Below are 11095 nucleotides of genomic sequence, written 5' to 3' on the forward strand. Positions count from 1 at the left end.
AGGCCTCAATATGAAAAGAGTTACCAAGCTCAAGCCCCAAAATATATTTAACCCATTTTTTGAAAACAAATATTTTCTTTTATCAAACAACCTAATTATTTTACTAATTTACTAAATAAAATTTTAATATAAATTCAATACTTATACAATTTAATAATAATTTTAATATTTTAATTTTCAATTTATCAAAAAAACAAAAATTAAAATTCAATTTTTTTCTTTTTTTCACTCAAATTATTTGTTTGTTCATAACATTAATAAAGCCAAATGGTATAATTAGGCAATATAAGGTTTTAATTAGCCAAATGGCAAAGCAAGGTTTGTTATTCTTCCTTCCCGACAACTGTTCCATTTTCAAATAAAAATTTTCTCCCACATTTTTCCCCTTTGTTTTTTTTTTTTAATATTCTTTTTTCTCTCTCTTTATTTCTCCTCCACCTTACATTTACACCATTTTCTCTTCATTCTTCAATTCTTGAAGCCCAATTTCGCTCCCCATTTTGTTGCATTCAATCCTTTGAAAGAAACCCATTTTTTAAAATCCAAAAAGAATGGGGAAAATCGGTTCGGGTTCAACGATTTCAGAAGGTGAAAAATCTCAGTTGGTCCTTGAAATTTGTTCATTGTCCACCATTCCAATCGTTTGTTCTCATAAGCGCCATTTCAACAACACTGTTAAGTCTCATTTCATCGACTGGTATCGTCTTTTGGGAGTATGTTCTCATTACTTTGTTCATTCCAGACTTTTTAATCTTCCTCGGAATATTTTCCCGGAAAATTTAAGGATTTTCCAGGCCATTTTTGGCTGAGTCTTTTCCCCCTTGCAGGTGGCTGAGAATTCAGGGTTTGAGCTTATCAAAAGGCGTTATCATAAGCTTGGTAAGCAAGAAAGTGCAAGAAAGTGCATTGTTTTATTGAAAGGGTTTGAAATTCTTTTTCTGGTGTTTCAGCTTTGCAACTACATCCTGATAAGAATAAACATCCAAAAGCCGAGGTTGCCTTCAAGCTTGTTTCAGAGGTTAGATTTACTTTATTTATTAATTGTTATTATTATTATTTTGGTGGCATTGGATAATTGAGATCAATTGGATTGCTTGCTAGAAACATCAAAATTTATTGTGGTCACTCCTAAGTTATTCGTATTGATTACTTATGTATCTCACTCATTTTCAAATATTAGTATTTGTTTCCAATACATGAGTTTTTTTTTTCTAACATACTTATATTAAAAACTTGGTATCTCACTCATATTATTCATTTTTTAAAAATAATTTTCATATTGAATACTTGTATCTTATTCATATATATATATATATATATATTTATATAAAAAAATTAAAATTTGTCATAAGTTGTTGTACTCTTAATAAATTTTGAATTTAGTCCATATACTTCTATTTTTAAGAATTCAGTATTTCTACTTTTCAGATTTTAAATTTGAGGTACAATTGTTGATATTATTAAAATTATTATGTTAAATTCAGGTTCATCAAAATAACCTTTTTAAATTACGAGATTAAATTCATGAAAATAGAAAATAAAATTTAAATTTAAAATTCGAAAGGAATATAAAGATGGGTGACATATTAAAAAATTAAATATATTTATATTTAAAATTCATCTCAAATCCTAAAAACATAGATGAGATTGTTTGACCTTTGAATATGTTATTATGAGGGAATGAAATAGATGTGAGAGTGGCCCACTACACAGAATCATAAAGATACTAATAAATTTGATAACAACTTTTGGTTGAACAATATCTCTGCTCTAACAACCACTTTTAGGTACTCACTTCATTCTTCCCAATTCAGTAATTGTCACCAATTTTTTGTTTTCTTTTTATGTCTATTTACATAAAGGAGTTCCTAATCGAGAAACAGGTAAAGGTTGCTGCATCTTATTATAATGGCATATGCATATCTTTTTGTCAAAATTCGATACCTAAAATGAATTGATTGAGTTGAGTTTTGAGTTTATAATCGAAATTGTTCTTTTACTTTTACGCTTATGTGCATGTCTTTCATTGATATTCAAGCCCTAACTTGTTGAATGCTATTTTGTTTTGAAAGATTTATCATATGGAGTAACTGAATTAAATATTGAATTCATACTAGAAATGTTTCTTTTCTTGCAAGCATATATTTATATTTTTTTTTTGAAATCTGAACTACAAACTATTGAATGTCACCAACTGAATTAAATTTCGAGTTCATAATCAAATTGTTTCTTTACTTGCAAGCTTATGCATGTTCTTTCATTGAAATTTGAACTCTTAACTTGTTAGTTGCCGCATTTAAATGATGATATGTACCGATTGAATTAAGACCCATGTTTATAATCAAAGTTGCTTCTTTACTTCTAGGCAATACGCATGTGTTTTGCTAAAATTCAAACACTAACATATCAGATGGTACTTTTAAAGGTGACTATATATAAACCGAGCTTAAGTCCCGGATTCGTAACCCGAACTTCTTCTTTACTTGCGGGCATCTATACCTTTGCTAAAATGCAAACCCTAGTTTGTTAGATACCAACCGAGTTAAGTCCTTAACTATATCTTGGTTTCATTCTTGAACAGTTTCTTTACTTGCAAGCATACGAAATTCGAATCCTAGCTTGTTAGATGCCACTTTTGAAGAGTAACTATATATAAATCAACTGAGCTAAACCTAAGTTCATAACCTGGATTTGTTTCATTACTTGCAGGCATATGCATGTCTTTCAGATAATATGAAAAGAAGAGCTTTTAACATAGAGAGATGGAAACACTTCTGCAATGAATGCAATAGAATCCCATATTCAACTGACAAATCTCTCCTCAATTCCCAAACTTCATCAAATCCCAAAAACTCGGGTAAATTCCTGCAAAGTTTGAAGGGAATTAGGGATAGATTCAAGGAAGAAATTAGGGTTATAGAGAACTGTTTGAGGGTAAATAGCATGTCAAGGAAGGAATCACCAACATTTAAGCCATCAGCAAACAGTGTTGGTGGTCATGAGAGTAGGATTAAGCATAAGATTGAAAGAGAAAGCCCAGTTTTTGAGCCACCAGAATATGGAATTCAAGGTTACCCACATTTGAGGGATCAAATTTTGAACAAATCCGAGAGATTTTGGGAATTGCAAAGGAGAAGTGTAGAGGAAGGAGGGAAATATCATTCACCAGTATTTCAAAATTCTTCTTCACAAACTGGAGGAATGTTTCGAGGAATGATTAAGAGCAGATCTGTTTGTATTCATTCTTGATCGATTATTATTATTCTACCTTTTCATTTCAGATTTGTTGCATCTTAAAGATTTTAAAAAAAAAAATCGAATTTCGAGTTACTACATTGTACTTTTTTTATACAAAAGTGGTTATAACTTAGAACAAGAAAAGAGATACAAGTGTTAGAATTCAGATTTTAGATTTGTTGACATTATTGCATGAATTAACTTAATTCAAACCCGAAATCTTATTTAATATTCAAGCTATTACATGAACTAATTCAGCCAAAAACCGAAATAATTTAATATTTTTCACGGTAAAATAAGATTCTCAGGCAATGGCATTTATGCACAATGCCCATAAGGTAAAGTGTTGAGAGAATCCATGATGAAAAAATGAAATGAAATAAAATTTCAACCCTAAATCTATTCAATACTACATTTTAGGGGTTATTACATATATCAATTGGACTAAATCTCCAATTCGTTTTACATTTTTATAGCAAAATAGTATTCAAAAACATGTCTTCAATTTTGATGAATGGAAGAATAAACCACAAAAAAAAAATCAGGTAATAAAAGCTCATGCGTTAAAGATTTTTTAAGAAACTCATTATTTATAATAATATTCCAAATTCTACAATCATTTCGTAATTTAGCCAAAATTCCTTAACCCTATCAGTTAAGAAAACTCACAGTAATTTGCTCTGTATATATTTCATAAACTCCTTCATGATTGGTCATTCACTCGGCATTTCCAGCAGTCCAATCAACAACATCCATTCAACGATCGAGATATTCTAGTCTTCTCCGTTTCAGGCAGACCTAATTTTCATTTGCTGATTGCTTGGTTTCAGGGATTTTGAGAGTACCATCATCTACCAAGGGCTGCAACTCTTCTTTTGCCACTTTACGGACCTCGGAGTCTGAGGATTCCAAAAATGCAGACACTACCTTTGAACTGCAAATACAACAATGGGGCCAATATCAAAATATGTAATGTCGGAGATCAAGTGGATGTTTATGCTTTAAATGTGAAACTTTTTCAAAGACGCAACAAAGCAGCCAACCTGTGACCCTGGGCCCATAATTGACACTTTCCTTCCAAAGATTTCTTCCACAATGTGGAAGCAAGTGCAGGGCAGTCTAAGATTAGTTTCCGTATGGTGCGACTGGAATGGAAGTTTTCAAGCACATGTTCTTCCTCGGATTCATCGGATTTAGGCTTTGCTGCAAGTTCTGCTATAGCTTCATGCAAGTTATTCAACTTTTCATCCAAAGTTGGGTGGAGAATTCCATCAGAACCCCCCTTCGCAACCTGCGTTATTTCCAACATATGCCATGGTGGTTAAATCATGATTGTGGATTGAAAACAGTTCAAATGGAGAAGTGTTGAATGTTAAGTGTAAATGATCGGTACAGGTACTCTTCGTAATAAATAAAACTGCTTGGTTATCAACAAAGTTCCAGGCTAACTACTTCTGGATTTTATAAAAAAGAATGCTAACTCCATTAAAAAGACGAAGAACAAAGTTGAGTACCTCGAAAATTACTTCTTTGCCAAAATTTGATGTAAGCAATTCTTCTGCATTCTCAATGCAAACATCAATAAGGTTCTGCAAAACCAAGCATCACAAAGTTAACCAGAAATAAATATTTTGATGTCTCTGGCCAATGGACCGAAAAAAGATCTTAAAAAATACAGAAAAGGGCAGATGACCCTAATGGGCAAGAGCTGCAAACAAACCTCAGCAAGCCCACTGTTGACTAGCAACTCCCTCCTCCTTAACGAAGGATCCTTCTTCCCACCTTCAGCTGAGTTAAGGTTCTCTTCGGGAGTATCACTTTTACCGGACTCAGTTGCTTCCATATCAGAATCTGTTGTAGCTACCTCCTTTGTAGATTCTTCATCAAGGTTCTCTTCGGGAATATCACTCTTAGCTGCCTCCTTACTAGATTCTTCATCCCTTGAAAGTTTCTTGGATTTGATTTCTGACTCGTTCTAAGAAAAAAACAACGAAGTAAATTCTAGCACAGGTTGTTTGCAGTCTTGATAGTTAGACAAAAGATCACAACCGTTAAACTACCTTAGAACTGAGTGATGGAACAGTTAAATTTAGAGACGCCAGACCATCAGTATTTAAATAGCGTGAATAGTTTGGATGAAGCAACTGCAGCAACAAGCGCCTTGCACTCTGAAATTCACAAAACGCAAACAGAAAACTGTAAACAATGCAATACTAAAAGCTGAACTAAACAGCTCCAATAATGGCGCAAGTTTAGGGATACAATCCATTCTATGGACATCCTAAAGTGTAAAAAAATATGAACTTTTAGAAGACCCAAGCAGGGCAGACCAACTCCTCAGTTTATTGGTTCAGATTTTAAGGATTCTCCAGGTAAATAATTCAGATAATAATGAGGGTAGATATATATTTCTCTAATTCTTTTATTTGCTTAAAAGGTCATTAGCCCATTATTATTTCACAAGTTATCTTCTTAAAAATCTGTTGTTAAGATAACAGGTTTAGAATGAGTATAGACCTTGTCCAAAGCAAGCTCTTTCAATGTTGTTTGAAGCTCACGGATGATAATCTGTAATCAGAAAATTAAAATCAAGCATTAACAAAAAGCAACATTACATAGTAGTTTAAAGAAAGGTAGTAACGACAGGCTTCATAGCAGACTAACCTTTGTTATAAGCTTTGTGTCATCGACCATAGAAAAAATACCAACGAGTACCTGATAAAACAGAAACCAGACACTTAAGTGCCTTAAATCTTAATGCAAGGCCTCATGACACACTACTCAAAATATCACTAGTTCCATAGCTGAATTTACTGAGAGCAAATTACATTTCAGACATAGAAACCATACTGTTAAATCCAGGAACAGAATAACTTGCATTTTGTTAGTGAGCATGGTGATAGCTTTAGTTCTTTACATAGGAATGTTCAAAACTCGGTTAAAACCAAGTTAACCAAATTAACTGATTCAATTTGATTTTGGTTAAGTTAGTTCAGTTTTAGGTTAAATATGTGAATTCCGTCAGTTGTGGATTTATATAAGTGATAACTGAACCGATCGAATTAACCAAATTAATATAAATAGATTATATTTATATATTTTAAATATTATAAAATATATTTATAATATTATAGATCTGTGGAAAATATTATAACAAAGTTGATTACATTTCTCCGATGATTATGATATTTCTTTTTAAGGAAATATACAATAAAATATATAATAATCTTAAACAAATATGAATCAGAAAAGGGCACATCGGCTCATTTATATTAGGTTAATTTAGTTAACTGCCTAAACAGACCAACTTAAGTTGATTTGGTTATTTCTGTTTTTCCTTAAGTCTGTTCAGCTTTCAATTATGATGGGAGGTCAGATTTCAGGAGACCTCTTTGCACGCTAAGAAGGTTAAAAATAAGCTGTCTACAAAGACCACCCGTATGGCATTTCTAACAGACGAAATTTGAGCAGATAGAATTCCATAAACAACCCTTACCATGCATCCACATTGATCATGTGCTATCTTGCTTATATGGCCTTTCATCCCTTTGATGATTTTCTTTCTTTCCTAGAATAAAACACCAAAAGAATGATAATTCATGAGTTAACAAAAACTAGGAATTCCGTAGGGTAACATCATTTTGTGTTTTACTAGAAAAGGGTATCTTCATCTATTAGGTTTTATGGAACTCATCCAATCGACTGCAACAAACCTTCGCACTCCCATGCTTAACACAAAGCATTCCAATCTTAGATCCCTCTCGGGTATGGATCATACGAACAAGGAGTGGGCCAGACAGCTGTTGAATTATATCTGCAGCAGAGGACTATTGACAAACTTAATTTAGAAAGAGAAAAATCACATGTAAAAACCAGTTCTACTGGGTACTGGCAGGGAACTTATTAGAGAATGTTTTGAAAATGCATGTTAAGATCTTAAATACCTTATCAGCTATGTCCAAATACTCTATTAATACCCTGTGTATCATCGAGTGGTCTAATATTCCTTTTTCAAGGATTGGTTGGATTACCGAACTCATGTGTCGCAAAACAGATGATTTTTGCAGGTCCAGCTTCGATATTATATCTATTAACCTGAAATATGGAAATTTTGTGTCAACCTTTGTTCCCAACTTGTTGCAGTTGTAGGATATTGCTATGGAATTACATATATCCAACAAAGCCATGGAAGGAATAACATCGCGAAATTTAACGACAGCCCATCAACCTCAGTGATAACTTCTGAAAGTATGACAATCATGGCCAAAAAATACAAATTTATATATATTCTACCTGCTTTCTTTGATGGATGCGAGGTCTTTGAACAGATGAAGCTCGGTAGAATATAATTCCATCAGAAGCTCTTGTTTTTGAGTGGCATTTCCCAGTTGATATGCATGCTCAATAACTGCATAGGGAGAAGCATGAACACCGGATGTTAGCAAGGCTTGAGAACAGATTTACCTCTCAAGAACATGTAGTGAACCTAATGAAAATTAGGTGCAGTTATATCGCTAACTTTAACACAAATCATATGCAAATGAAATTGAGTAGACTTAAGACCTACGTTACTTGGACTTAGGTGTGAGTGACGGATATAGGCATGTCCAACATGGGCATGTTCAATTTTGTCCTAAGTTTTTATATGTATTTGGAGGATTATTACAGAGTCATAGCCCCATTACAATGTTGATATATGCACCAGACGGTCCGGAACTATGCTACTCGGACTTGGATGTGAGTGTCGGAACACAAGTATGTTTCCAACACAGGTATGCACAATATTTTCTAAAGTGTTTCTATGTATTTGGAGGATCCATGGAGTCATATCCCTATACCCATGTCGGCATTTGTGTCAATCATGGATGTCAAACATGGGAACTTCAAAAAAAAAATGGATAATCAGAGCAACATAGCTTAAGGCACATGTTTAAAGCAAATGCACCATTAAATTTGACAAATTAGGTCAGCAAACAAAGTCTTAACATACCAACAGATCCAACCATGTGCCGAAGAAGTGAAGCAACATGCCCACGGAGAGATGAGATAACCCCAGCCAGCTGTTTTTTAGATGCTGCATGCATTTAATTATAACGTAAGACAGTGATAAAAATAGGGTTAACAACACCTAGAAGAGAACTATAAAAAGGGTCTGTGAAGCAGCATAACTATACCCGCATCAAACATTTTCTTCACAAGATGCACTGCATAGGCATTGCAAGAAAGGGTCAGAAGGTGTGGCTGAAGCTCGGAGAATACGGCATCTCTTTCTATTTGTGAGCAGTACTTAACACAGGTCTAAGGCAAAACCAGAAAAAAAAGGGGTTAGACAATCATAGACTATTGCAGTGGAATTCATTTGAAAATTTAAGAAAAAGGCTAAGAAAACCCACCTGCAGAACACGAGATGAAACATGAGAGCCAGCAATTTCTGGAATCTTTCCCTTCATCTTTTGCAGAGCTTCAGTTATAAGCCTTAGAACAATTCAAGTAACATTTTAGTACAAAAAATAATAATACTGACTAACAATGCATTATATTTGTTCTTACAAACATACTTTGATCTGTCTTCTTTAGCAATATTCCGACGTCTCATCTTTTCCCATAAAGATGCAAGCTCCTATCACAATGTAAAATGGTCAAAACTTGCATTAGACCATAATTCGATAATTGCCAAATATTCACATGGTCAGCCAAAACATAAGTTCTAATCAACTGATAAACACCTCAACTAAAATCTCCTCATTTTTTCCCCTTAATTCTTAATTCCACCATGGTTGTAAACAAGGGACTTGCATTCCTAAGCAATTAGGGTTCGGACAAAAAAAATCTAATTCAGCTCAGTCGTTGGTGAGTTGAGTGAGCCCAAGCTGAAAGAAGTTTGAGCTATCAAGGGAATTAAATTTGAGTATTCTAATACTTGATAGTGCAACTAATAAGATTTCCCCCCTTTTAATTAGCTATGTTACTTGGACTCAGGAGTGAGTGTTGAATACCTACGCAGGTATGGTTAGCTTTTTTAAGTTTTTCCATGTATTTAAAGGATCCTTGAAGGTCATATTCCCATATCTGTGTGTAGGATACAGGTACTTCATGAAAAATGAAGAGACCAAGCAACATAGTTAATTAGTATAGAAAATCTTCAATTCAAATTTGAACTTGAGTTTGAATACAAATAATCAAGTTTGACATCGAGCATGAGAGCTGAGCTTGACTTTAACCAAGTAAACAAGCAAGATTGAGCAACTCAATGTTTTTCTCAATTCGAGTTCATGCTTTACAAATGAAACTGAAACGAGCTCGAGACTCTTATCTCTTATTTCAAATCAAGCTTCTTACAGCATAAACTCAGCTCGGCTTGATTACACCCTAAATAATAATCCAGAGCTCGACTTAGTTACACCCTAAAATTAAAGAAATTAAAGGCATAGAACTTACTTGTTCAAGAGTATAATGCGGCTTCCTCTTCTTCTTTCTAGCTTCAGCCAATTCCTACCAAAAACCAATAAAACAACAAACATTAAATAACACAAAAACAAAATGGCTTTACTTCTAAAATATCTAATTAAAAAATATACATATAATATCAAATAACCTTGGCTTGGATTCGACGCTCTCGCTTTGTAAGTTCTTTATTATCATTCCCAGATTCCGATTTCTTAAACTTGGAATGAGTTGGGTGTTCTCGTTTTGGTTTGGATGAGTTGAAAGGTTTCTTGAGGAGCTTGTTTGAAGGGTTTGCTGATGAAGGGGTTGAAGAAAGCAGCTTCGGCTTCTTCGATTTCGAGCCATCTTTGTCCGTTTTGGTGCTTGAGAATTGCTTTCTCTTATTGGGTTTTTGCGTTTGTTGATTCTTGGCCGCCATTGGAACTGTTTTTTAGCTCTAAGCTGTGTCTCCTTGGGGATGAGAGAGAGGGGGTTTTAGTTTTAGCCTTTGTTTTTCCGAGGGTTTTGCGTCTAGGTTAGAGGGCAGGAAAAAAGACTGGGCCTGCTTATTCTCCAACCTATCAACTCTGTTTTATTCCTTTGAATTAAAACGGATATTAATTTAAGCATTATTATTTGAGAAATTTTATTACTTTTTAAATTTAATTGATTTTTGATGTTTTTCATATTATAAAAATATTTGGGGTTCGTAATTCTCCTTCGAACAAAATCATTTTTAAGGTTTAAATCATATTTTTCTTTAAATAATGTAATGTGTCTTACTATTGCACCTATTACTTGTTGATTTTAAATTTAATTGAGAATGTTCCCACATTTAGTAAATTATATATTTTTTATTTGTTTATTTTCCTTTTTTTAAAATTTTCTTTATTTTTGTTGAATATTTTTTCACCACAAATTCATAAAATTTATTTATTTTTTAATTTATTTTAAATACTATTCTATTAAATTTTAAATTATATGCTAATTTAAATACATATAAAATATTTTAATTTTAATCGTATATTTATTTTAAGATAAACATAGTAACTTATTTTTATTTAAAAACTAGTTTTCTTGCCCACAATGCACAAGTTTGATGATATGTATCAATCAAAACATATTAAAATTAGTTTAATAATTAAAACGATAAAAAATCATGTTAAAATCAAATTTAAAATAGATACTGATATAGATAATATATAAATAAATATTTAATTTAAATAAAATGGATAAATTATCTAATTAAATATGTATCTAAATTTTAAAACTTCTAATAGTCTAATTAAATATTTATGTAATTTATTTTTTTAAAATATTATATATAATATAATCAATTAATATTTATAATTGAATAATAAACCTAAATTAGCTTATAATTGAATACTTAAGATGATTAATTCGTTTTTTTTTTAAATTAAATAAAAATAGA

General features: G+C 32.4%; 2 protein-coding genes across 2 annotated transcripts; one reads left to right on the plus strand and one right to left on the minus strand.

The window, feature by feature from the left end:
* Positions 1 to 364: 364 nt before the first annotated feature.
* Positions 365 to 3330, plus strand: LOC107891853 (uncharacterized). Its single transcript, XM_016816776.2, has 4 exons — positions 365 to 713; positions 828 to 879; positions 951 to 1018; positions 2710 to 3330. The coding sequence occupies exons 1-4, from the start codon at positions 552 to 554 to the stop codon at positions 3247 to 3249; spliced, it is 822 nt and encodes a 273-aa protein (XP_016672265.1). The 5' UTR covers positions 365 to 551; the 3' UTR covers positions 3250 to 3330.
* Positions 3331 to 3796: 466 nt separating this feature from the next.
* Positions 3797 to 10262, minus strand: LOC107891852 (pumilio homolog 24). Its single transcript, XM_016816775.2, has 17 exons — positions 9833 to 10262; positions 9676 to 9729; positions 8796 to 8857; positions 8631 to 8712; positions 8412 to 8535; positions 8228 to 8311; positions 7531 to 7645; positions 7182 to 7332; positions 6951 to 7064; positions 6734 to 6805; positions 5902 to 5952; positions 5755 to 5805; positions 5298 to 5405; positions 4958 to 5212; positions 4752 to 4826; positions 4281 to 4528; positions 3797 to 4171 (listed from the first exon to the last, which is right to left on the minus strand). The coding sequence occupies exons 1-17, from the start codon at positions 10100 to 10102 to the stop codon at positions 4036 to 4038; spliced, it is 2052 nt and encodes a 683-aa protein (XP_016672264.2). The 5' UTR covers positions 10103 to 10262; the 3' UTR covers positions 3797 to 4035.
* Positions 10263 to 11095: the final 833 nt, after the last annotated feature.

The sequence above is a fragment of the Gossypium hirsutum genome, chromosome D09 (assembly GCF_007990345.1).
Source record: "Gossypium hirsutum isolate 1008001.06 chromosome D09, Gossypium_hirsutum_v2.1, whole genome shotgun sequence".
Classification (NCBI taxonomy): domain Eukaryota; kingdom Viridiplantae; phylum Streptophyta; class Magnoliopsida; order Malvales; family Malvaceae; genus Gossypium; species Gossypium hirsutum.

What these genes read in the sequence shown, in the direction of transcription:
- LOC107891853 (XM_016816776.2), top strand. Translation starts at nt 552, where the DNA reads ATGGGGAAAATCGGTTCGGGTTCAACGATTTCAGAAGGTGAAAAATCT. An exon ending in ACTGGTATCGTCTTTTGGGA is followed by an intron (nt 714 to 827) that starts GTATGTTCTCAT and finishes TCCCCCTTGCAG; the next exon opens with GTGGCTGAGAATTCAGGGTT. An exon ending in AAGGCGTTATCATAAGCTTG is followed by an intron (nt 880 to 950) that starts GTAAGCAAGAAA and finishes CTGGTGTTTCAG; the next exon opens with CTTTGCAACTACATCCTGAT.
- LOC107891852 (XM_016816775.2), bottom strand. Translation starts at nt 10,102, where the DNA reads ATGGCGGCCAAGAATCAACAAACGCAAAAACCCAATAAGAGAAAGCAA. An exon ending in ATTTGGACATAGCTGATAAG is followed by an intron (nt 7,065 to 7,181) that starts GTATTTAAGATC and finishes GTTTGTCAATAG; the next exon opens with TCCTCTGCTGCAGATATAAT. An exon ending in ATGATCAATGTGGATGCATG is followed by an intron (nt 5,953 to 6,733) that starts GTAAGGGTTGTT and finishes CTGTTTTATCAG; the next exon opens with GTACTCGTTGGTATTTTTTC.